General features: G+C 42.7%; 2 protein-coding genes across 13 annotated transcripts in view; both read left to right on the top strand.

Annotated features, from left to right (window-relative positions):
• LOC110529235 (1-phosphatidylinositol 4,5-bisphosphate phosphodiesterase beta-4) overlaps positions 1–14,704 on the top strand; it is a 142,723-nt gene extending 128,019 nt beyond the window's left edge. For 10 of the 12 annotated variants that reach the window (XM_036985407.2, XM_036985405.2, XM_036985406.2 and 7 more), the window contains 11 exons: positions 14–167; positions 277–329; positions 526–591; positions 1,221–1,336; positions 1,674–1,749; positions 3,666–3,841; positions 4,167–4,268; positions 5,225–5,282; positions 6,288–6,374; positions 6,525–6,561; positions 11,559–14,704. In XM_036985407.2, coding sequence (XP_036841302.2) covers positions 14–167; positions 277–329; positions 526–591; positions 1,221–1,336; positions 1,674–1,749; positions 3,666–3,841; positions 4,167–4,268; positions 5,225–5,282; positions 6,288–6,374; positions 6,525–6,561; positions 11,559–11,644 — 1,011 coding nt within the window. In that variant the 3' untranslated portion in view covers positions 11,645–14,704. The remainder of the gene's footprint in view (positions 1–13; positions 168–276; positions 330–525; positions 592–1,220; positions 1,337–1,673; positions 1,750–3,665; positions 3,842–4,166; positions 4,269–5,224; positions 5,283–6,287; positions 6,375–6,524; positions 6,562–11,558) is intronic. The other 2 variants (XM_036985412.2, XM_090243356.1) reach the window with 1 other exon arrangement.
• A 3,861-nt stretch (positions 14,705–18,565) lies between these two features.
• Positions 18,566–25,302, top strand: LOC110529870 (lysosome-associated membrane glycoprotein 5). Its single transcript, XM_036985403.2, has 7 exons — positions 18,566–19,144; positions 19,531–19,631; positions 20,436–20,614; positions 21,103–21,234; positions 21,449–21,545; positions 22,418–22,606; positions 23,937–25,302. The coding sequence occupies exons 2-7, from the start codon at positions 19,574–19,576 to the stop codon at positions 24,113–24,115; spliced, it is 834 nt and encodes a 277-aa protein (XP_036841298.1). The 5' UTR covers positions 18,566–19,144; positions 19,531–19,573; the 3' UTR covers positions 24,116–25,302.
• Positions 25,303–26,604: the final 1,302 nt, after the last annotated feature.

Genomic DNA, 26,604 nt, shown 5'->3' with positions numbered 1-26,604 from the left:
TCCCGCTCTCCAGAGTGACATAGCGGACGTGCCAAACGAGAGTTCGAAGAACGACAAGAAAGGGAAGGTGAACGCCAACGTGAAGACCAACGTCACGCCACAGACCAGCTCGGACCCGGCTCAGTCCTCTAAGTCTGCCCAGAACAACACCACGGAGACCAAGAAGGGTACGACACACACACACAGATACACACATACATACACACACATGCACACACACAATCTGAGACCTAGCATTGGTACAATTTAGACGTTTTCCATTTCTCTCTCTTGTAGATACAAACACCCTCGTACCGCATGTGAACATTGATGACTTGAAACAGATGAAGGTAAGACTAGCTCACCTTTAATCATAACCGTCACAGTTCCTGTGGTTTCCACCACACCTTTCCCAGTGGTTCTGCGGTTTGTTAGTTTCTCATCAGCTCGTGGTCCTGCAGGAGAAACAGAGGGGGGGAGGGCAGCACTGTCATTCCTCACACAGTCTGTGTCTTTTAGCCTGCTGTCCGTTTTTCCTCTCCTCAGACGTACCTTAAACTGACTAAGAAGCAGCAGAAAGATCTGAACTCTTTAAAGAAGAAGCACGCCAAGGTGGGTTGATGTTTTAGGAAGCTCTTCTGTTGACAGATCCCAGAGCGCAGACCAGGACAGATCGTTCATTCTGAGGTCCACACATTGATGGAGAGAGAGAGGTCCTTTCTTTTCATCATTCACTGTTGCCTGACCCCTGCCCCCACAAACACACACACATTCATACACGTACACACGCACACACACAGCATCATGTAGCCTAAGATGGACAGTGTTTCTCTTTGGTCTCACCAGAGACTTGCTAAGATGACTCCCCCCTCACACACACACACACACACACACACACACACACACACTAGCTAGACTTCAATCACTAATACCTCTGTCCTTGTGAAATCCTGTGTTTAAAAAATATATATTTTGGTTCGTACACAAAAGAGATGAACTCTTGTAGGGCTTACCATAGCAACCAGTCTGCCGTCTTTGCCTGTTCTGTTGCATAACAGTTATGACACTGACTGATGTTTTACAACACATGTACCCAGTAGTTTAATATGCTGTACTGATGTTGTGTTAGTCCTCAGCTATATGGTCTGGCTGACTGCAATGCTAAATGACTTGATTAAGAAAGGCTGGGCCAAGCTATCTCAGTTCTGATATCGTCATTAATATGTGGCGTTTCGTCTCAGGACTGCACCATCATGCAGAAGTCCCACTGCAGCCAGGTGGACAAGATGATCGCTCTGCACGACAAGGAGAAGCAGACACAGGAGAAGCTGCTGGAGAAGGCCATCAAGAAACGAGGGTAAATATCAGGACCTGAAAGACCAGTCAATCAGTCAGTCAGTACAACCAATCAATGAAAATGAAAGGCTGAAAGAGACATTGAAGTTAAACATTCGTTCTGGGATATCTAGCACCAGCACAACGCCATTAGGCATGAATTATTCTCTCGTGGACAGACTATGTAAATTGAGTAACAGACCAAATCCCGTGAGTTTTTTTTGTTCTGGGTTCAACCGAGATCAGTTGTGGATATGTTCTACCATGTCTCACCTACCATGTGTTCTACCATGTCTCACCTACCATGTGTTCTACCATGTCTCACCTAGCTAACAAGTATCTTTCTGTCGTCCCTACAGAGAAAACAACTGTCTGGAGTTGAAGAAGGAGACTGAGAGTAAAGTGGAGAACCTGACCACAGACCACAAGGCCAAGGTAACCGTGCAATGTCCGTCGTACAAACATCTGAGAGAGCAGTGGAAGAAAGTGATTCAGTTTCACTCTAGTTCTCATCTCATTGGAATGTACAGTGCCTTGCGAAAGTATTCGGCCCCCTTGAACTTTGCGACCTTTTGCCACATTTCAGGCTTCAAACATAAAGATATAAAACTGTATTTTTTTGTGAAGAATCAACAACAAGTGGGACACAATCATGAAGTGGAACGACATTTATTGGATATTTCAAACTTTTTTAACAAATCTAAAACTGAAAAATTGGGCGTGCAAAATTATTCAGCCCCCTTAAGTTAATACTTTGTAGTGCCACCTTTTGCTGCGATTACAGCTGGAAGTCGCTTGGGGTATGTCTCTATCAGTTTTGCACATCGAGAGACTGACATTTTTTCCCATTCCTCCTTGCAAAACAGCTCGAGCTCAGTGAGGTTGGATGGAGAGCATTTGTGAACAGCAGTTTTCAGTTCTTTCCACAGATTCTCGATTTGATTCAGGTCTGGACTTTGACTTGGCCATTCTAACACCTGGATATGTTTATTTTTGAACCATTCCATTGTAGATTTTGCTTTATGTTTTGGATCATTGTCTTGTTGGAAGACAAATCTCCGTCCCAGTCTCAGGTCTTTTGCAGACTCCATCAGGTTTTCTTCCAGAATGGTCCTGTATTTGGCTCCATCCATCTTCAAATCAATTTTAACCATCTTCCCTGTCCCTGCTGAAGAAAAGCAGGCCCAAACCATGATGCTGCCACCACCATGTTTGACAGTGGGGATAGTGTGTTCAGGGTGATGAGCTGTGTTGCTTTTACGCCAAACATAACGTTTTGCATTGTTGCCAAAAAGTTCAATTTTGGTTTCATCTGACCAGAGCACCTTCTTCCACATGTTTGGTGTGTCTCCCAGGTGGCTTGTGGCAAACTTTAAACAACACTTTTTATGGATATCTTTAAGAAATGGCTTTCTTCTTGCCACTCTTCCATAAAGGCCAGATTTGTGCAATATACGACTGATTGTTGTCCTATGGACAGAGTCTCCCACCTCAGCTGTAGATCTCTGCAGTTCATCCAGAGTGATCATGGGCCTCTTGGCTGCATCTCTGATCAGTCTTCTCCTTGTATGAGCTGAAAGTTTAGAGGGACGGCCAGGTCTTGGTAGATTTGCAGTGGTCTGATACTCCTTCCATTTCAATATTATCGCTTGCACAGTGCTCCTTGGGATGTTTAAAGCTTGGGAAATATTTTTGTATCCAAATCCGGCTTTAAACTTCTTCACAACAGTATCTCGGACCTGCCTGGTGTGTTCCTTGTTCTTCATGATGCTCTCTGCGCTTTTAACGTACCTCTGAGACTATCACAGTGCAGGTGCATTTATACGGAGTCTTGATTACACACAGGTGGATTGTATTTATCATCATTAGTCATTTAGGTCAACATTGGATCATTCAGAGATACTCACTGAACTTCTGGAGAGAGTTTGCTGCACTGAAAGTAAAGGGGCTGAATAATTTTGCACACCCAATTTTTCAGTTTTTGATTTGTTAAAAAAGTTTGAACTATCCAATAAATGTCGTTCCACTTCATGATTGTGTCCCACTTGTTGTTGATTCTTCACAAAAAAATACAGTTTTATATCTTTATGTTTGAAGCCTGAAATGTGGCAAAAGGTCGCAAAGTTCAAGGGGGCCGAATACTTTCGCAAGGCACTGTATATGATTGTACTGCTGGGTTTATGTTGTTGGACATCACAGTGTAGCGCACTAAAGGAGTGTTTAGTGTGTAGTGTTTAAGTAACGTGTTTATTACAGGAGAAGGACATTACAGCCTAGCACACTAAGGAGCGGTCAGAGGTTATATAATGTATACGTGTTTAGGGTGTAAGTGTGTATCCTGTGGCCTACAGGTGAAGGACATCACAGCCCAACACACTAAGGAGTGGTCAGAGATGATCAACTCCCACAGCAGTATTGAGCAGGATATGAAGGACATCCACGTGGTCCAGCAGTGTGAAAACCTCAAGAAACTACTGAGTGGAGTCCAGGAACAACAGACTCTCTCGCTCAAACTGATCCACGAACGGTGAGAGAGAGAGAGAGAGAGAGAGACGCGCACACGCATGTGCAAGGCACACAAAGTAAACACTGAATCTCAAACTGGTCCACGAACTGTAGCACACAGCCAGAACAACTGACCCTACTGCTCAAACCGGGAAATTCTGAGATTTGGCTTGGGACACCACGCATGCATTATGTTATAGGCGTGATGCCCCTGAATGTCCTTGAGTGTCTTAATTATCTAACATGTGAACCCATCTTGGGCACTTTGAGCTGGGAGTTTGCCCTGTCAGGTGTACTTGATGAGGGTTCCTTACCAGGCCTTGCTTTGTTGTCTCATTCCCTCTCAGGCAGAGCAAGGAGATGCGGGCCAACCAGGCCAAGACGTCCATGGAGAACAGCAAGGCCATCAGCCAGGACAAGACCATCAAGAACAAGGCCGAGAGGGAAAGGTGGGGTCACGCTGCAGTGCCAACTAATCACTCACTGACTTACCACTGGGTTGGGGGGTTATTTCAACTGACTTATTTCCTTAGATGAACTGTAACTCAGTAAAAATCTTTGACATTGTTGCATGTTGCGTTTATATTTTTGTTCATTGTACTTTGTATCCCTCGTTTACTCAAGCGTTTCCATTATTTTGGGCAAATACCTGTGGGTTATGTCAGGATGAATATATACTATGTAGGTCTTACGCATCCCCCATGAACACCCCTTAAAGATGGAGTCCTTAACGGTGAACCTGCCACGTCCTGTTGTGATATTACAACAACAAAGAAGTTACAGCAAACAACCAACACAGTTTTTTTCTTCTCCCTCGGACATCATTGCACACGCGATACAACAGCAGCATATGTACTGCAGTCTTCTTCTTCTTTTTTGTTGCCCAACGCTCCTCCAGTGCTCCCCACCTCTGCTTTGTCAACAAAACAAGAACAACTGCCGTGGGGCGGACAGTGGCGATGTTTCCCCCTACTGCGGGTTCCATCTTTAATATCCCTTTACTGCAGGGAGCTAAATTAGGGTCACACAAAGTGTTTCTTGGTAGTCTTAAACACATCTACTTTGAAAACAAAGTATACACCTCACACACATGGTTATGGGCTTAAAAAAAGAAGACACGTGTACCACGTCAGATATAGAGTTGAAATGTATTCAATTATGAGTTGGCATTCCAATATTACACTTTATATACATCACAGAAGACTGAGATCTAACAAAAGCGTTTTCTGCGTTTAAAAAAGTATGTTTATTAATTATGAAATTATAAAATGTGTTAATAATATTCCACCCATGAGGCCACTAGAGGGCGATGTGGTCATTTGACTGCAGGAAAGGGCCTACACTGTATCTGTACTTCTTGATGAATTATTATAATCTTATAATCTCACTCTCGTTCTCTTCACAGGAGAGTTAGAGAGTTGAACAGCAGCAACACCAAAAAGTTCCTTGAGGAGAGGAAAAGGGTTGGTGTTCTATCTTCTACTAATTCTAATGCTGTGACACTGTCGAGGTGAATCAACTAAGGCCTTAGCCTTGTAATTGTTTGCGTAGCCGATACATGTTGATGTAAATTTCTCTTAGTCCTCTCTCTATCTTTCTCCTCTCTCCATCTCTTGCTCCACAAGCTTCCAACATACCTAAATTCCCTCTTGAAAAAAAAAAAGGAGTTACCAAAACCGTTTGCAGGGTTGGTTAACTCTTGAGGTGCCGCTTGTCTCCACAAAGTTTGGTAAATCTGCCTTTAGTTTTATTTTTTTATATTTAATTTTAGGGGATTTTACCCCCTTTTTCTCCTCAATTTCGATCTTGTCTCATCGCTGCAACACCCCAACGGGCTCGGGAGGCGAAGGTCGAGTCAAGCGTCCCCCGAAACATGACCGGCCAAACCGCGCAACTTAACACCCGCCTGCTTAACCCGGAAGCCAGCCGCACCAAAGTGTCGGAAGAAACATTGTTCAACTGATGACCGCCGTCAGCCTGCAGGCGTCCGGCCCGCCACAAGGAGTCGCTAGAGCGCGATGAGCCAAGTAAAGCCCCCCTCCCCCCGCCAAACCCTCCCCTAATCATGACGACGCTGGGCCAATTGTGTGCCACCCTATGGGACTCCCGATCAAGGCCTTTAGTTTTTATGCACCACGGTTGTGGAACACTTTACAAAACAAATTACACCTGGATTCCCTGGCAGTTTAGAACCCTATTGTTAAATGAGTTCACTGAAGTGTGTTATTGTTTCAATTGACTATTATTACTTGTAATAACCTGATGTAATGTATTTATAGCTGTCTTGTAGTTTTTTATATTTCTGCTGTTGCTGTATTGATGTAATTTGTGTCCTCGGGGCACCGTTGTAAATGAGACACTGGTCTCAATTCGGTTCCCCTGAATAAATAAAAGTCAGTAAAATAATAAATCAAATCTTTTTCCTCCCTCCATATTTGTCCTGCCTCCCTCCCTCCCTCCATCTCTAGTTGGCTATGAAGCATCAGAAGGAGATGGAGACACTGGAAAAGTCTCAGAAAGAACAGCTAGAGGAACTGGACAAGTTCAATGAGCAGGTAACTCACCGCTGATTTAGGATCAGATTAGCACACAAATAAATCATAGTTGCATTGTTTGTCGTCATTTCGTCATGGCCTGTACATGTATGTTACATGTATGTTCTCTCTCATCCCTTTTATAATATGATTTGCTTGTTTTTTGCACAGCTTTTGAAATCACATCATGCCAATAAACAGTGTCAAGGTAGGCGCTTCCATCCGTCCCATCTTCCTAACCTCTGACCCCTCTTTCTCATCTTCTCCTTCCCTCTTTTCATCCACCATCCCTCTCTCAATGTACCCTTCTCCAATCAAGTGGTTCCTCCTCTAAAAGTTGCGTCATACTGCAGCACACCTTGCGGGCTGCTGCAGAATTCTATGGCACGTTATTTAATTGTCAGCCCTTTTTAACATTAATGCTAGTTAGTGCTAGTTTGACCACCAGAGGGCATCTTTGAGAAGCATTTAAAAGTCTTCAATATTGGCATTACTATAGAATGTAAAACCTTTTTTGTAAGAACAAAGTATATGGGATTGATTTTAAGAAATTTTATCTGAATTAATTTGATTAATATTAAGGTGTTTCTATTACAGGAAAAACTAAACCATCAGGGTTTCCGTTAGGATGGAACGGAAAATATGGCGCAGTACAACGTGCCGGTCGGGAGGAGGCTACAGTACTAAGAGCATAAGAGGATTGGATGATTCTAAATTAACCTCTGGGATTGTTCGGGATGCTAGCATCCCACCTCGCCAACAGCCAGTGAAATTGCAGGGCGCCAAAATTCAAAACAATTACAATTCCTCAACTATACAAGTATTTTACACCATTTTAAAGAGACACTTCTCATTAATCCAACTTTTCGGCGAAAGCAGAACATACCATTATGTTAGGTCAGCAACTAGTCACAGAAAGCATTCAGCCATTTTCCAACCAAAGAGAGGTGTCACAAAAAGCAGAAAGATAGATCAAATTAATCACTAACCTTTGACGATCTTCATCAGATGACACTCGCAGGACTCAATGTTACACAATAGATGAATGTTTTGTTCGATCGAGTTCATATTTCTATCCAAAAACCTCAGTTTACATTGGCGCCGTGTTCAGAAATGCCTCCAAAACATCTGAAGAAATTGTAGAGAGCCACATCATAACAGAAATACTCATAATAAACTTTGATGAAAGTTGATGTTTTGCATAGAATTAAAGATAAACTTGTTCTTAATGCAACCGCTGTATCAGATTTCAAAAAAGCTTTACGGCAAAAGCACAATATTCAGTCATCTGAGAACCGGTTCAGCCACAAAAGCAAGCCATACAGTTACCCGCCAAGTTGTGGAGTCAACAAAAGTCACAAATAGCATTATAAATCTTCACTTACCTTTGCTGATCTTCGTCGGAATGCACTCCCAGGACTCCCCCTTCCATAAGAAATGTTTGTTTTGTTCGATTACGTCCATATTTATGCCCAAATACATCCGTTTTGTTTGCACGTTTAGTTCACTTTTCCAAAGGCACAATGCGCGAGCGCAAAATCCAGACGAAAAGTCAAGAGTTCCATTACAGTTTGTAGAAACATGTCAAACGGTGTTTACAATCAATCCTTGGGGTCTTTTTATAATAAATATTCAATAATATTCCAACCGGACAATAGCGTATTCATTACAGAGGAAATGACATTACAGAGTAAACAACTGATTGGCCTCAGCCTAGTCCACTTGTTGAAACAGCTCTTATTCGACACCCTTCCACAATAGAAGCCTCAAACAACTTTCTAAAGACTGTTGACATCTGCTCTAAGCCTTGGGAAGTGCAATCTGGCCCCATAGACACAGCATATTGGATAGGCAATCACGTAAATGAAACTACAAACCTCAGATTTCCCACTTCCTGGTTGGATTTGTCTCAGGTTTTCGCCTGCCATATGAGTTCTGTTATACTCAGACATCATTCAAACAGTTTTAGAAACTTCAGAGTGTTTTCTATCCAATACTACTACTAATATGCATATATTAGCATCTGGGACAGAGAAGGAGGCAGTTTACTCTGGGCACCTTATTCATCCAAGCTACTCAATACTGCCCCCCTGTCACCAAGAAGTTAATATCTAAGGGGTATTTTTTTGTTGTAGCAAATGTGGTCTGTGAGAATATCTAAGGGGCTTTAATGTAATTGTAAATTAATGAATAGTAATAATAATCGCTTTGGTAAAAAAATATATGTATATTTTCGAGATTATTTGGTTTTCATTTAACCTAGAGTGAGCGAGGAAAAAGTCCATTCTTGAACATGGGATGAGACATTCTCACTAATTTGTGTATAAGCCAGTTTGTTATTCAGAATTATTTATTTCTGTTTTTAGAGGGAGAGAAACCAAAAACCTCCCCATGGGTCACCCGGTGGCGGCCCCACGGGTATCGAACCAGTATCTGTAGCAACGCAGTTTGTGTGTCTTAGACCGTGTCTTAGACCGCTGCACCACTCCGTTAGGAAAATATGGCGTTTTACAACGTGACGGTCGGGAGTAGGCTATAGTTCTAAGAGCATAACATTTCCACACCCTAATTGTAGTGTAACGAATACCCAAACGGAGTATTGAAAATCAAAATCTCATTGATTTATCAAGACCAGTCCCCATGCTTGTTTCAGAGCAGCGCGAAACAATGCTGAAATACTTATTGCTTCAAATCCTGTTGCTTCTAACTTCAATGTTTTTTTAAATAAATAAGACCCACACCACTTTTAACAGCACATTACTCAACACTAGTGAGACTAACTTCGCCTACGGTAGGCCTACAGTATATCTAAAAATATTTTTTTAAATGACGTGACCTCGCCAATAATTACATTGTTACATTCTAAATTAAAGCCGCCTCGTGGGTCTCCCGGTGGCGGCCGGCACGGGTTTTGAACCAGCGTCTCTAGCAACGCAGTTTGCTCTGCGATGCAGTGTTTTAGACCGCTGCACCACTCGGAAGGCCCCATCCACAAAGCTTTTAATCTTGATCAATTGCCTTGCACAATGTATCAAACTACAGAGAGGTGTTGTAAAGGTATATTGTCCTGCTAATAGCCCATGATGGGCTATTATAATACTTTATATATTGTCCAGGTCAGGATAACCAAAACATTTCTTTATTAAAGCCTATCAAAAAGAATGTTTGTACTTTTTTATTTTGGTCCAAAGCCATGAATGAGTGAGTCACTCAGCTTTATGTAGGTGCCGGGATATGTGACTGTGCCATCAACTTGATTATATATAATGATATTTTGGAGATTATTTAATATTCATAAAAACAAAAGTGAGCGATTGTAATCTGAATAAAGGGCAAAATAATATTTGTAAAGGCCAAAACATTTATTAATGTTTTTAGAGGGCGAGAAACGCTGTGCCAATTGTGTGCCGCCCTATGGGACTCCCAATCAATGTGATACATAATAATAATAATAATTGCCCCCCCTTCCACATGTTAAAGGTTCCAATTGATAGCCAACCTAACTAAGAAATGCATTTGAAATTAGAATTCTCCCTCGAATAGCCCTGCTAATAGCCATAATGGCGCTGTAAAACGTGACCGTGTGATTTGAAAGAGTATTTTCCAGTAAGCAACAATTTGTTTACCTTCATTAGCCTACTTTGTTCCAATATTTCTGTCATTCAGTGATATTTATTCCCATAGTAATTCGCTATGGATCCGTAAGGAAATAAACATCTGCATTTTGAAAGAGTATTTTAATCATTATTTTATTAACGAAAGCATAAAGATGCTGATGAAGAAACACTACAGTACATGCAGTATATGCTTCATCTGACATTTTGCGGTTGCATGAGGTCGCCCACACGCATTTCAAACATTTGGATAATAAAGCATTTAAAGCATTTTGAAGATAGAAGCCACCTGCATTTGTTTATTAGGCATCTCTGCAGTCTGACAATTAATAGTTATATTGTATTAGTTTGAATGTGCAGATAGACCCAAAGAACAGGGAACGTTTCCCTAGTCAGTGCATACAGCTGGAGAACTGCAAGGCAATCCCATTGTGCACCACTCGGGAGCCTTGACCAATATATATTGTCCTAGTAGAAATGTTGTTTGCAGAATTTACAGCCTGCTACGCTTGTGAAAAACAGGGTTCATAATAAATCTTTGAGAATATCTAAGGGGCTCTTATATAATTCTAAATTAATTAATAATAATAGCTTAGTAGTAGGCTGCAGTACTACAGTAAGAACAAAATAATCCTAACATTTCCACACCCTAATTGTAGTCTAAGTTTCTCTTAGAATAAAAACCTTAGTGTAACAACATTTTTAGTAGGAACAAAACAACAAGTGTATTTTTAGAGACACAGTAGCGCCTTGGGACCCAAAAGCATAATCAGTGCTCTAGCTCCCCCTTGCGCTGGTCTGGAGCAATGAAGTAGTGACGCAGGGTACCGTACTAAACCACAAATGACCTCTAAGTCCTGCAGAAAAACTTTTAGTTGAGCAACCACTGTAACACCCTGCTCCAATACTAATGATGCTTTCTTCCTTTCGACCTTTCTTGAAGTGACCACAGATCTAGTGTGTGTCATTGGATATGACACACACAGGATATGACCCCCCCCCCCCCACTTTGCTTTGATTGGTCAACTTTTTCAACTCCAGTTTCCCTATTTCTGTTGAATCTGATGGTATCTGCTCTGTTTAGTTCAAGTGGATTCGCTGCAGGTCCTTTCTACCTACAGATGATATGTTATTCTATGAGAGAGAGGGAGAAAAAGAGAGAGGGGGGGGAGAAAGAGAGAGAGAGAGAGCTCGTCTTTGTTTTAACATGCAGCACTCAGGGTGTCAGCAGTCAGTTCTGTCTACATGAGTCATTGATCATTATGATGAGTCATGGGAGCATTAAAAAGCACAACGACCCAGGAGACGTTCCATTGCGACTAATCACTGCGAGTCTTCCTGACACCTGGATATCATGTCACATTATGCTGCAACACTAGGACAGGACAGGAAGTGTTCATTTGGGACCGGACCTAGGTAATGTAGTTGTACTGTTAGTGTAGTCTCCATCAAGAAATGACTGTACTGCTGTAGTACACTGTCGAATCCTGTACCTGCCTTTGGTAGGAGTCTGTGTGTGGATTCTTGCATTGGGAGGTGTGTGTGTAACAGTTTGTGTGTGTAACAGTGTGTGTGTGTTGGTTCCCTCCAGGCCAAGGACATCCAGCAGATGGTGAAGCTGGAGGAGGAGATGGACCGCAGACCAGCCACAGTGGTTTAACCACTCCCACCACCTGAGACACACACAGAAACACACACACACACACTGCCCAGACCAGCCACAGTGGTCTGAACACCCCCACTAGCACCTGAGACACACACACAGACACTGCCCTCTCAAACAACTGACACAGAGACCCAGACACACTCACACACCCCACTACACACACACACACCCTAGATTCCGCCTTTCATCCTCAACTGGCAATATTGTCATAGTTCATAATTCTCTATCCCTGTATTATCTCCCTCTGCAATGAACCACTTCCTACACAGGGTCTGTCCTCCCATCTCTGACCACTCTCGCAGTTACAGAGTTATCCCACGTGCTATTCCCAAACCTTGCCCTCCTTCACTCCAACCACTGAAAACCCCACTCTGAGACATCCCCAGCTCCCCTGTGCTGCGGAGCCATTGGTGCAGACCAGTGATTGACAGTAAGACGAGCGACTGCTTTTGGAAGGTGGACGGGACATCCGAAACATTGAGAGACACAACCAACCTTCATCCTTTCCATTTTTCCACCACTCTACCATTCCCGGATCTGCTTTTTATACACCTCCATCCATCTTTTTTTTAAATCTGTTTTTAATGGAAGCAATGTTTGCAGATATTATCAAAGTCACTGTACACATACATAACGATACAGACAACACACCTTACACACACGTACTATCACGTCTGCTCTTTCTGTTGTCATGACGGCTCAAACCGAAGTTAACAGATCATGTTTTCTGTTCAAACTCTTTTAAGACTTTTATTTTGTATTTTTAATGGTACCGGGTATCAATAACAGCACCAGAATATGGGACGGGGAAAATACCTATATATTAGTTATGAATTTTATGTCAGCACAAAATATGTGAATTATACTGTATGCTACACAAGAGTTGAAGTAATGTCCTGAGCACTTTATATGTGGTAGGCCATCATAACCGAATTGGAAAATGTAGCAGTGCACTAGGTTTCTCTGTGTTTTGATAAGAATGTAAAAAAAAAAAACAACAACAACAAAAAAAAAGATGAAGACAAACGTTGGATGAACGGTGTTCGGAGAAAAACCCCAAACCCAACGTCAGGTAGTCCTTAACACTGCGGCTTGTCCTTCATGCACACTTTTTATTTCATCAGAATGTGTATTATATGATTTCTCCCCCCCCCCCCAACCCCAAGAAACCTAAAGCCTACACCTGAGATTCTCACACCGCCAGAAGTGTATGCAGGGGGTATGACTGTATCGACCAGTTTTTCCTTCACTGGCCTCTCTAGCCACTTCAGAAATAACCAGTTAATGTATTGTACTTGTCAATGGCAAACGTAATAAGTTTTCATAAACTCCCAACGTGGACCTATTTTCAACAATCTATACACTACAATGTGTTTTCATAGACCCTTTGACTCCCGATAAGTACAGCAGCCTAATGTAAGTGAAACACCCATCTAGCTCTGCTTATTCCTCAGTAATGAAAACATTGTTTAAAATGGTGTGCGCTCTGAGATGCACTTCTGACTGTACCTCAGCTGCAATATAATCCCTGTACTGTTCTTGCCTGTGCCATAGCCAGGGCGATTAGGTATGGTAATAACAGGCTTATTACACGCTTATTACATGGTTTTTACATGCTTATTAATTCCCTTTACTGGCCTCTGAGCTAGCTGGCGACACATCCCTTAGCAGCTCAGAACAGTATGTTGTGCGGGCCTTTCTAGTTGATTTAATTTCAAATCAGATATTCCTGTGCCGTGTTATCGGTGATGAAGCATAGCTGTGTAGAAAAGCACTTCATTGGCTATCGGAGTGAATATCAAAACAGACCATGTCAGGACAGGAAGTACTAGTTTGTTGTTGTTTCTGGTTTTGTAGAGACAGTAAGGATGGACTTAACAGACGTTCATAGCTCGCTGTGTCTCAGCCATGATGACACAATGGAGTTGGATGAAGTTGCGCCTAACATCTGATCTAGGGTCAGATATAGTTTCATCCCACTTATGGTGAACGTTAGATTTGGGTAAAGGGTAGCCTAACCTCTGGCAGTGACAGTATTGGACAGGCGGCCATTTTAGTGAGAGGTGCATTGTGGGAGCGTTGTTATGAAGTAATCATGGGTACTGTAGTTTGTGTGCATATACTGTGTACACAGACAGACAAATGTGTGGTCAGGCATTCATACTGCATGGCATTACACTCGCAAAGATTGACCAAAACAGATATTACACAAAATACACAATAAGTGACAACAACCCCTACGGATTTTTGTACTTTTAAACGTTCTGCTGTATAATTCTGCTGTAGTTTTACTCAACTGGTGTAGAGAGAGTATTGTATATATGGGAATGTATGTAGTTAATTACTTTTGACCAAAAAGGTGTTCACCGGTGACCCTGTCAATCAAGGGCTGGGGAATAGTGCACTTCTGTTGGTTTCTGGGAAAGACAATTATCAACCCCTGTCCTCTTTCTTTTCCTCTCGTCTTTTCTGTTTCAGTCCATTTCATTATCTCTCGCTCTCTCTCTAGCACCTCACACTACATGGAACGAACCCTCTCGCCACATATCTAGTGCAGAATTACGAGTTTAAAAAAAATGTAAAAGTGCTTTTATATTTTATTCCATTGCTTTCATATGTGCCACTCAATGTCTGCTAGGACGTTTAAATTATTTTACGAATGATAAATGCCAAAATAAGGGGTTATTTATATAAAGGTATATAAATATATATATATTATATATTAAATATAGTGTGTAGTTTAAGACGATATGTTTTTTGCACTAGTTGAATGTTTCTGTTATGTGTGACCTGTACGACATGTAACCTCTTGCTCTCTAGTTTGTTGAGAAAGCAGATTCTTTTCGCTGAACAATGTCGCCTTTTCATTTCCTTTACGATTTGTATATCCTCTTTTTTTTTCTATTTTGACTGTAGCTTTGTCGACATACAGACCATCCTGTGAGTGTTTTTGTATTTATATCGTAGGCCTACTGTCGAACTTATAGCAATGAAAATACTGTTGTTACCCTGTTCCTTTAATACTGTTTTATAGTATGTGTACCAATAAACTATCCAGGTGTAAAATAAAACCTGTCGTCTTGGCTCTTTGTTTATTGGCCTATAGGGATACCTACAAAGAGCCCACCATGAACATGTTTTTTTAGGAGCTGGAGGAATGGTCTTTTGCTCAAATTCAATGTATTATGTTATTAACTTATATTTTTGGATTTGTTAATTCCACATGGTTTCAGGGTTAATTCCACATGGTTTCAGGGTTAATTCCTCTTGGTTACAGGGTTAATTCCGCCTGGTTACAGGGTTAATTCCACATGGTTGAAGGGTTAATTCCACATGGTTACAGGGTTAATTCCACATGGTTACAGGGTTAATTCCTCTTGGTTACAGGGTCAATTCCTCTTGGTTACAGGGTTAATTCTACATGGTTACAGGGTTAATTCCACATGGTTACAGGCTTAATTCCTCTTGGTTACAGGGTTAATTCCACATGGTTACAGGGTTCATTCCTATTGGTTACAGGGTTAATTCCACATGGTTACAGGGTTAATTCCTCTTGTTTACAGGGTTAATTCCTCTTGGTTACGGGGTTAATTCCTCTTGGTTACAGGGTTAATTCCACATGGTTACAGGGTTAATTCCTCTTGGTTACAGGGTTAATTCCTCTTCGTTACAGGGTTAATTCATCATGGTGACAGGGTTAATTCCGCCTGGTTACAGGGTTAAAACAGAAACAACTCAAAAGGGTTTAAGTTTAGGTATTCATTCGGAGTGGTTAAGGTTAGGGTTATGGATTGGGGAAGGTTTAAAACAAAACCATTAAAACAGACTTGCTATTACCATCAGGTGTAATCAGCATGCACAGTATTCTTGAGTCTTGCTAGAGCATTGTGAACTGCCATAGCGCAGTGGTCTGAGCAGCATTCTTTGCCTATGAGCATCATCAGTTAGCTCCTAGTGCTGGGAAATATATATTTTTAAATGATTCTCAGGACCTTTTCAAATGTCCAAAATAGGTACAATTGATCAAATGTTTTCCTTATTTTTGTGTGATTTGAGTTAATTGTGTTTGTTGTTCCTCTGGCTGCCACAGGTGACAGAGAACTTACTTAGTTGCACTTTTTCGCCACCAAACTCTGTACAGGCCTTGAATTCAGACTGACTTACTATGTTTGGCACAGGTCACTCAATTCCTTAATGATGTACATTTCAGTCAACCGGTGGTTTTTGAGTGTTCAAAAGTGTAAGACCTGTTCCATTTTAACAGTGTGAAACTCTCCCAAGAATATCCCTGTGAATGTAAATGTTATGTAATTGTAAAAAAACAAAGACATATCTTGGCTCTTGCCTTATGAAAGGATGACAACTGATGATGTACGTGTCATTGAAGGCTGAGAGGGGGGAGGGGGGGGGGACGCCCACACGTCTATCCCTTAACAACGAACCCTGGCAGGAGCTAGCGGTGGAAACTGTTCGCGTTCCACATTCAATAATCAGATTCAACAAGCGCTAAATTCATTTACAGCCCCCCAGACCACTACATACAAACAGGCATCTGAAGCGCTTTATTCATAATTCAACTATTAGTGTTACCATTCGAAAACGTGAAAAAGTATGGTAATGATGTTAGCATTGTCCTGGCAACTCCATGGCTTTTCTTCGCTAATAACACCGCTTTGAGGGGCGGTATGTTTTTGTGGTGCGCATCAGGTTGGGAGAGAGAGGTTACACCAAACCTGCTCTTCCTGACAGGGAAGGCCTTTTCTCCAACATATCCCTACATTACAACGTTATTCTATCGGTTTAGTCACCATGTTGAAACTTCCGGAGTAGTTCTCCATAGAGGCGCCAGCGTCAATTGTCAAGACGAGAGTGGCTGCACTGAGCTCAGTTACTTAATGTGAAAAAGGTTGCCTGGAGGCGGTGAAGATTTTGGTGAGTAACAATGCCGATCCGGAGATGGTTGACGCGTGGGGCTTCCGACAGAATAAAGTCGGTAACTCGGCGATGGAGGTGGCAAAGTTTCTCGGCCACACAGACTGTTTTTATGCGCTCACCAGTAACAAGCAAACAAAAAACGAATGAGAACGACGTTGGGGGGTCAGAAAGATGGTCCTTCCCGCGCATGACTTTCAACCTTCGTCTCTCCCGAGCCCGTACGGGAGTTGTAGCGATGAGACAAGATAGTAGCTACTACAACAATTGGATACCACGAAATTGGGGAGAAAAAGGGGTAAAAAAAAAAGAAAGAAAGATTGTCCTTCCCATGTCAGCTCGGATTGTAACGTAAACGGGGAGAAGTTAGTGAGAAAGTTATTGGATCCCATTAAGAGGCTAGACGTTCTTCAGGCGTGTCTCCAAAGCGTGTACGGGACATCACATGGCTCCCGAGGGCTTCGGGTCACAGAGTAAATTATCTGGTCTTAAAGAGTCAATTACTGTCAATGGATTCCATTGAGGAGTTTGAGATAGAGACGGGCAGCCCTACATACCCACAGGGGCTGTTTTTTCTCAGTTGTCCTCACCCTCAACCCCCCTCCTCGATCTAACAACCTGACCTGCCCGAGAAACGTCTGTAAGGTCACCAAACCTGGGGGCAAGTTGACCAGCTCTGACAACAACCTGAAGACCACCAAAAGCTGTGCGTCACTAGCTGCGCCAACTGCCTCTCGTCTTGGTATCCTACTAACTGCCCTCACAGGTAACAAAGGAAAAGAAGAATCGGATAAGGACAAACTGAAAACAGCACCTGACTTTAATATGAGGCGATTTGAAGATAGCTATTACAGAAAATGTGCAGTTTGCCTACAAGTATCAGTCCTGTGCTACCTGACCGTTCACAACTATGTGGAGAAACGTTTCACCAACTGCCAACACCAACATTGCAGATGTTACACTGCCTGTTGCCAGCTCCTCGACGACTTTAACAGTATTGGGCAACAAACTGTTACGGAGATTTACTTTCCCCGCGTTTAAACAGAGCGGGAAGGAGGCGCAGGAGGTCGCGTGTGGAGGAGATCCCGCCTCAGGTTCACCGCGAGGGATTCCGCGTTCAGAGACGTTTCCGCTGAGTACAAAACACCCTCAGGTGGGGAGCATAGACGGCATAAACGCCGTGAAGTGCGAGCTTGACTTCAATTTTAAAACGACCCATTCTTATTAAACCGTATGTCTTGTGCGCCATGCGTAATAGCCAAATGTCCCATTGGAGAGCCGAAGTATTTGCAAGCTTTTATTCCCACTGCTTTTATTCCAGAACTAGGCCTACTAAAACACTGGATTAAACTAACCTACTCGTGATTTTAGATTGAGGACTATGAGATTATTGAATCAGGTGTGTTAGTACTGTTTTGGACTGGAACAAAAAGCCACACACACTGCCCCCTTGTATAGTGTTGGGAAGGGGCTGGGACAAACGTAAGGCATATCCACGGGGAAGCCTCAAGCACAAAGAGGATTCCTGTGCTACCATAAAGATTATGTACATTTACTATGAATAGCAAACGCCACCCCCTGCATAGCTATTCATAACGGTTGGGAAATATCAATAGACATGACATTTCTTTAAATCGTTTTCATGGGACTGCGTTTCTAATTATATTATAATTATTATATTCTTAAATTGTGAATTATTAAGATGAATGAATAAATATATATTCGTTTGTATTTAAAAATGGCAAGGGTTTGTATTCTCTGGAGGAGAGAGTATGTGTGTGTGTTTACTCAACGTCAAGCTCCATGGTAAGTTATAAAACCCTCACAAAACCTTGACTTTAGAAAACTGGGTCATTCTGAGTACTGGGTCAAGTATACTGAGAATGCTATCACATTTACAGGGCGTTATAGGAAAAAAAAATTAACTGTATGATGCAGACTTTATTGTTGCCTGTGTTTGTGAAGTGGAAAGGGGGGGGGGGTGGAGGTGACTTGAGCATAGGAGTGTCAACTGTCACAGCTGAACGGTTGACAAGAGTTTTGACTTTGTCAGCTATTCTTTTCTGAGTCAGTAGCATTTACGGACTATGTCCACTATTGCCGGATTACAAGCGATAAAGTCTAACATCATCTGACACATCACACACATACTCATTCGTTTCGACTCATATGTTTAGTGACGTTTACAATTGTTTTAATCATACACACACGCGAAATTAGTCGCTGTATATTATGCTGTATATTATGAACAATGTCTTTGGCAAAGGTGTGAGAGGAGGACACTGCGCGGGTGTCCTCAAGCCTGAGTTCACACACACTGAGCTGTGTGTGAGAGAGAGCGCGTTGCCAGACTGCAATCCACGCACGCACATACACCACAGCAGCTGCAATCTTGCTCAGAAGCAGAGAGGAGGGGGTAGCAAAGATCCCCTCACACACACACACACACACACACCTCAGCTGCAATCACAGTGATGGAAAGAGAAGCATTGCGGGACTAGCTGCGGTTGCTGCAGCGAAGCTCTTTGGAAGAAACAAACTTCGGGAGAGAAACTGAACTTCTTCCCCCGGTGAATCACGTGAGTCACCCAGAACGTTGTTACCGGCTCACTGTCTATCTGTTGGTATGTACAGGGGAAACTCTGCATTGCCGCAGGCGACGCTCACCTAAAGCTCTCTCATCGACTGAATTCAGAGCGCGGAGAGAGTCTAGAGCAGTACAAGGTGTTCAGAAAGCGGCAACTGAACAACTGTGGCATTTTAATGCGCAGCAAACCGGATGCTATCTCTCTCACGTCCACCTGGAGATTTGCTGCATTCGCGATGATATGAGCGTGACTACCTGACGCTGAGCAGCGGGATCCCTCATTGCTTTCTTTCTGTCTCTCTCTCTCTCTCTCTCTCTCTCTCTCTCTTTTCTTTCAATCTCTCCCTCTCTCTCTTTCTTTGCGGGTTCACTACACAGGCTACCCCGCCAGTTAGCGGTTTCAGTGCCTGGATCCAGTACAATGGAGCGGCTCAGATTCAGCACCTTGGACAGCGCAGGACTTCTGCTACGTTTGTTCGGTAAGCGACGACTGTGTGTGTGTGTGTGTGCGCGTGCGTGCGTGCCGCGTGTGTTGCATACGATATTTCGGTCGTGACTGCACAAAGCAGCCTGCGTGTCTGGCTGTCTTTGTGTGTGTGCGCATGAGTGTGTTTGTGTGCGTGTTGGGGGGGGGGGGGGGGGGGGGGGGGGGAATACATTCCTGTTCAGTGTGTGCGTAGTAGCACATCCACTACCTGTATTCAACGTCAGTGCAGTGAAAAGCTCATTGTGAGAAGAATACTCAAATGCAAGTCATTATTATAACATGTATTAGACTCACCGGTGTGGACATCTCTATGCCCTGCCCATTTTTCTAGCATAGACATGCGGTGAGATTTTAAATGTATACTACATCCGTGTCATGTAGCTGGGTATTGTTACATCTAAGTGGGCAAATATACTCAAGCGAAGCTATAGGTCCTCATTCATTGCTCCCAACAGTATTCTTCTGGGAGACAAGAAGCCCCTTTGAGTCTAATCTTTGAGTCTTCGGGCTGCCTGGTTTTGCTGATCATGCATGTTGCATGGCATGCACTCCAGTCTGTAAGAGCATTGACAGTAAAACACATTCCTGTGAACCATCTTTCATTATACTATTGCCTACAGATTCTATTTTATTCTATTCCTTCTGCAGACCTCACATGTTTGGGCATATTCATTGCAATATCGATGACGCAAAAAAAAACAACAACAACATATAAACTGTCATGTATTTGCCACTGTGTTACCCCTGTACTCTACACTGCTGACGTGACCCTTACACAGTACCACCCCGTTTTCAGGGATCCTGGCCCGGTTGACCGTGATGGCTGAGCAAGAGGGAGAGAATCTCTCCGGTCTGTCCACCAACCCAGACAAAGACATCTTCGTGGTCCGGGAGAACGGGACCACCTGCCTCATGGTCGAGTTCGCTGTCCGCTTCACGGTCCCCTTCGACGTCCTCGCGATCAACGGGATAGACGTAAGTAACAACTCCGATATTTCATGGCTCTGTGTTCATTTTTACTTCGCATGTAAGGTGCCCAAGTCAAGATTTCATATACAACTGCGTAGATAATGCAGTTAGTTTAACACTACTTTTCATGGCACTTACCTTTTGGACCGTATCCTCACTATAATAGCCTAGTATAACGCTGGGAATGTGTGGGTGGACACAGCCCGTCAGACTTCGGTTGTCAAATTAGACTGACACTGACACATTTCTGTATGTGAGAATTTACTCTCATTTAGACACACATGGGGCACTCATGCCACGGTATTACGCGCGGTGGGCTGTGCGTAAAATGATGTGCTGATATTTTGGAAACCCGTATTGGTCGACTGTAGCAACTTCGTGCCAGTGTGAAACAAGTCCATATTATCATCAAAGAAGACTAGTCTATTGCGAAACGCATGTGACCATCACAATCAATCACACACGGGTGTTTGTTTCCCTTCTGTTCTCTGCAGCTCATCACGGAGAATGCGTATCTGTCTCTGCCTCGCGGGGCAGACATTGAAGGGAAATGCGGGAGCCAGGACGCCGATATACACATCTCGTGGAAGGATAAGGCCTACACACTCCGCATCAACTTCGTCAAGGTTTGTCCCCTACTGTGAAACAGTCAGTAGGCAACCGCGTCTAATTACAATTACCCAACATCATTAAGAGCGTTTATCCCGCGTGGGATTCTTGTAAAAATATGTTTAGATAACAACGCCTACACATAACATCCGTAATGTTCTTCTTCTGCTGGTGATGACTGTGTGTGTGTGTGTGTGTGTGTGTGCGCGCGCGCGCGCGTGTGTGTGGCAGGAAACCCGTGACAAGGGAGATGAGGTGTGGAAGATTAGCAAATTGCAGTTTGTTTATGACACCTCGGAGAAAACGCATTTCATCAACCCATACAACCGTGAGTAGCATTTATATCCCACTCAGCATTTTCTGTGTATATTTTGCAAAATGGTTTCGTTGAATAATTATTTAATATTTGCACTAAACGTGTGCAATAAAGAAAGGCAATTAACATACTTAGGCCTTATTTCGGAGTTTTTAAAATATATTTTTCTTCTAAAAAACCTTCTTCTTCTTATAATTATTATTATGATGTTCCTGTTTTATAGTTTTTTTTCGTCACTTTTTATTAATTTCAGTAATTTCGATTAGACATATGATGAGCTAATGTTGAAATTCCCGTAGCCTACCCCAACAGCACAGTTTTTGGATTCAGTATTAATTCACATTTTAAAACTCATGACGGGACAGGCAGAAGTTGAACACGGAATTATTGAAAGAAAACGGTGACTTTTTTGCTGGATAAAAAGCCCGTCTTTTCTGGACACGCTATTGGTGTGCATCTGCCGCAGTGGCCGTTCTACGTGTGTGTAGAAACAAAGTGATTCATATAGCGCTAATACGTTTTATACTTAGACGTTGTTAAATTACGATATTTGTTCAAAATTATTTCATAAATATTAATATGATTACTCTATTATTCCAAATGTATTTCAATATTTTGTAGCCTTTATTTGACTTATTTATATACATGTTGCGTTTTTGTGTTTCTCTGTATGAAATGCATGCATGCTTGTGTGTGCATGTGTAGATGTGCGTGTGTGTGCGTTCGGGATTGCCTGTTTGTGTCCGCACGTCTGTCTGTCTGGCTAGCTGTGTGTCTCACTTTGTCAGTCTTGTGGGAATTCCTGTGCTCTTCTTTTAGACTAACCTACCCATATAGTATGTTTCCTCACGTACTGCATCCTCCTATCCCATCTCTCCATCTAGCTGGGAAGCACACAGCCAGCTCCCACGGTCTGTCAGCGCTAGTGACCCCTGCTGGCCACTCCTATGTCTGCGAGGCTAAGCAGACACTCACCCTCATCTCCAGTGACCACCAAAAGGGAGTGACTGTCGCCATGAGTGACATTCAGATCCAGCCCTTCGACATCAACTCAGACTTCATGTTTAGTGAAGGTACACGATCTAGCCATGACATCATACCAGCCATGTTCAGTGAAGGTATAGCACAACAACCTACGGTGGTACTCCTCTCATGGCAAATGTTGCAAAATCAGCAAATGTCCCACCCATGTCAAATGTACAGCCCCGTATAATAAAGGTTGTCACCTGGAGGAGAGATATGACACTAGTGAGGATGATGATAATGAGAGGTTACCGTGCAGTAGTATTGGAGAACTTATCTCACAACCCCTACAAACTGTGCCCCCCCCCCCCTCAGCCTCCTTCTCTCTCTCTGTGGGGGCTGGTTGCTGCAGTTTGAAGAGCATGGCTGCAGAGGGAGGGAGGGAGGGAGGGAGGGAGGGAGGGAGGGAGGGAGGGAGGGAGGGAGGGGAAAAGGAAAAGAGAGAAGAGAGAGATAGATAGAGGGGAACGTGAGAGAGGTCATTAGGACTTTATGGCTGTAGTTATAGCCCTGTCCTCAATGCAGACTTTATGACTGTAGTTAGATATATACTGTCAGTCACTGTGTCCTCTAAAGGCTATCACTCTTCTCTCTCTGGACTGCAGTAAACTAGACTGCGTTTTGCAACGGTGCCCTTCAACTATAGTGTTTATTAACCCTTGGTGTACAGTGGCCTTTCATCTGCTACATACTGTATTAACTTTTAAAGCTACATTCTCAAAAATCTGCAAACCACCAGAGAAGGCCACCATTGAAAACATAAACATAAAATCCATCCCATGATCCAGGACATCAGAAGGCTATAGTACATGTAAACAGTACGACAAATCGCTTACCTTATATAAGCTAAACTAGTTTAAGGCCCTGACTGTTGCCCTTAAATATGACACTTTCTAATTTAGAGACCAGTGAGACTGTTTCTGGGACATGTTGACCTCATATTATTATGTGTTGACCTTTGATCTAATACTAATCAGCGAGGTCATGTGAAGGCTCTCTCACATAGAGGAGAATCTTCTCACTGTGGGCATGGGAAAAACTAAAGGGACCTAACTGACCAGTGAACTCATTTTGAATTTCCTTATTGGTTAAAGTTAGGTTAGTGTAACAGTTAGGGTTTAGGTCAGGATTAGGTTTGCAGGCCAATCATGTAGCTTTAGCCGCAAACCCATGTGTAGATAGAACTGTGTGTGTGTGTATGTATGTGTGTGGGTAACACACTCACACATGCACACATGTGGACAGATAGACAGACGCACGCACACGCACACGCACACACACACACACACACACACACACACACACACACACACACACACACACACACACACACACACACACACACACTAATGTATTCTGTGTGTGTGTTTCACCCTGCAGCCTATAAGTGCATCACGGACCAGCGGGAACAGCTGGAGGAGACTCTTCCTCTGATCCTGGGTTTCATCCTGGGCCTCATCATCGTCATCACGCTGTCCGTCTACCACTTCCACCTCAAACTGACCGCTGTCACCCAGCCACAACTGCCCCGCGACCGGTCCATGTACAAGAACATGTAAGGAACTGGACATTGAAACAAACACTATATGACGACTCTCCATGGTCAAGGATAGTACAGTAGAACAACATTCCAAGACTCCCCATGTTCAAGACCATCTAAGGAATCAAACATTAGATCATCATCAACACAATGACTCTCCATGTACAAGGTAATAGGACACTGAAACAAGCACAACATGATGTTCAAGACATGTAAGGAATCAGACACTACAAATCACTACGACTCTCCATGTTCAAGGATATAGGACATTAAAAACAAGACGACATGACTACTCTCCATTCAAGGATATAAAAAAAATGGTACTAGACTACAATTATAACCACAACGCTCCTGCCTCTCCAAAGTCAAACCAATGTGACTTCCCTTGCTCTGAACTCCCCATATATTGGAGAGTAGGCCATCACTTTATGGAGGCCTAACTTGAGATACGTGTGCGTAATTTGGAGCGTTCTCGTAAAATCCTGCATTGAAGTCCTTTGGAGACTTGCGCAACATTCGATTTACGCACACGTTTTTTTTCTTCTTCAGTTAGCGTTCCACCCCAGTGTGTTCTGCTGTCCAGAAATCGCTGTTTTTTCTTTTTTTGTTGAGAGGCCTGCGCTTTTGTCATCATCCCCCCCATCACGTGTCTCTGTCTTTTCTGTCAACGAGCTACAAAAGAAACCTGGCAGGTTAGCAGGTCCAGAGTTGATGTTCAGCTGAAGTTTTTACTTTCCTGACTCCGGTTTTTACTTTTTGTTTTAGAATGCAACCATCGTGGTGAAAGTGGACGGTGTTGTGGTGTGTATGTACACTGTGCAGGTGTTTCAATGAACTTCAGAAATCATGCAAAATAAAACATTGCAGGAAACGCTTTACTTTGGTATGAACGGATCATTTTCCAGATCTGACTCGATGGAATTATGTCAAGAAAAAAATATGAAACGTAAATTGAAAAAAAAAGAAGGAAAACATGGTCTGTAAAAACGTGCCCCCCCCCCCAAAAAAAATATTTAATACATTTATCTCATATCAGAATGTCAGAAGAAGTTTATCATTGTGTTTATCATTGTGAAAGAAATGTGCAAAGATATTTCAGATTTAAAAAGAATAAATGTACACTATTTTCAGAAAGACTATGCATAGAAAACTATGCTGATGCTACTTTAATGTTCACCGAAATAAATTTTACAGGAGATATCCTAAGCCTGTGTAAGCCTGTTTTTCATGCTTTCTTTGTGTATGCTCACTATCAAACTTGTCTACCACATTAAGACAGCTTTCATTCGCTCAGATTGTTGGATAGGCATCGTAAAATACATTTCAGTAGCCGGCTTTTTTCAGATACTACAGTTGCCAAATATTTCAGAACATGAGAACTTAACATAAAACATTGTCACACTGAATGGACTTAAACACTGAAATAGATGGGGGGGGGGGGGGGGGTAAACATTCATCACACTCATCAACGTCTTAACCAGGAGTCCTCCATGGGAGTGGCTGAGAGCTGCGCCCGAACCTGGGTGATCGATGCTCCTGTCCGGCATGGCATGGCCAAGGCGTCGAGGCGGAGATGGAGTATTGATCTCGCCTTTCGACACTGGGCCGTCAGAGGAAACGCGACATGAGCAAGTCCCAATTGAAAATGAATGGAGCATGCGTGACATCCACAACTCTTTGTTTGAACACCAAAGACATCATTAATCACATCGCCTTTAACATATTTTTCTGTCTTCTTCTAATGCCTCTTAAGGTGAAAGAAATCAAAAAAGTAACTGAAAGTGATCAAATTACTTCACAGAGTTTGGGTAATCCAAAAATGTCATTACCCGTCTTCCATAAATTGCATTACCTGTCTTCCTTTTAAGGTTTCTTCTTGTGAAAGAGGATTTTTATTCTCCTGGGTCAAACCATAGAGAATGATAGAGGCCTTTGGTGGCCAAAAGGCTGTTTTAGCATGGGCAGCACCATTGAGTGCTTCCACCATGCTTCCGCCATTTTAAAGTAGTCAAAGTAGTCAACTGGGTGGGGATTCCTATGAGTTGTAGCCTCAATGGCGCTGCCCATGCTGTCACAGATGCTATAATGACACAGACATAAAGATGAGTCCTCTATCTATCTCTATGGGTCAAACTAAATCAATATCCTATTATAGTTCCTTCCACACAAGAAGAGGGGAAAAAACAATGGCCTCCTATATTTTCTAGTCATGTGATGCATGTATCTATCTATTAGTCCTCTAGTCGTTTCAGCTAAAGAGGCAAGGCTATTTTGGAGACACACCAGTGTCCACTGAAGTGCCCCGCTAAACACTATTACGTATGTTTAGCGGCATATTCAATTAAAACCCATGGTTTGGTATTTGGTATCAGGGATGGGCAAAAACATAATTATTGGTAATCTGTAGTGTTATGTGGACAAGGTGGGATATAGCTTAAACAACAAGCAACTAGCGGCAATGGGAGATATCAGCACCATGGACAGCAGTGAACTGGGAACCTCGCGATC

This window comes from Oncorhynchus mykiss, chromosome 8, assembly GCF_057628025.1.
Source record: "Oncorhynchus mykiss isolate SJ-2025 chromosome 8, ASM5762802v1, whole genome shotgun sequence".
Classification (NCBI taxonomy): Eukaryota; Metazoa; Chordata; class Actinopteri; order Salmoniformes; family Salmonidae; genus Oncorhynchus; species Oncorhynchus mykiss.
Note: the sequence above shows the minus strand (reverse complement) of the source record. Positions and strands in the feature narration are given on the sequence as shown.

What these genes read in the sequence shown, in the direction of transcription:
- LOC110529870 (XM_036985403.2), top strand. Translation starts at nt 19,574, where the DNA reads ATGGAGCGGCTCAGATTCAGCACCTTGGACAGCGCAGGACTTCTGCTA. An exon ending in TCCGCATCAACTTCGTCAAG is followed by an intron (nt 21,235 to 21,448) that starts GTTTGTCCCCTA and finishes TGTGTGTGGCAG; the next exon opens with GAAACCCGTGACAAGGGAGA. An exon ending in AGACTTCATGTTTAGTGAAG is followed by an intron (nt 22,607 to 23,936) that starts GTACACGATCTA and finishes TTCACCCTGCAG; the next exon opens with CCTATAAGTGCATCACGGAC.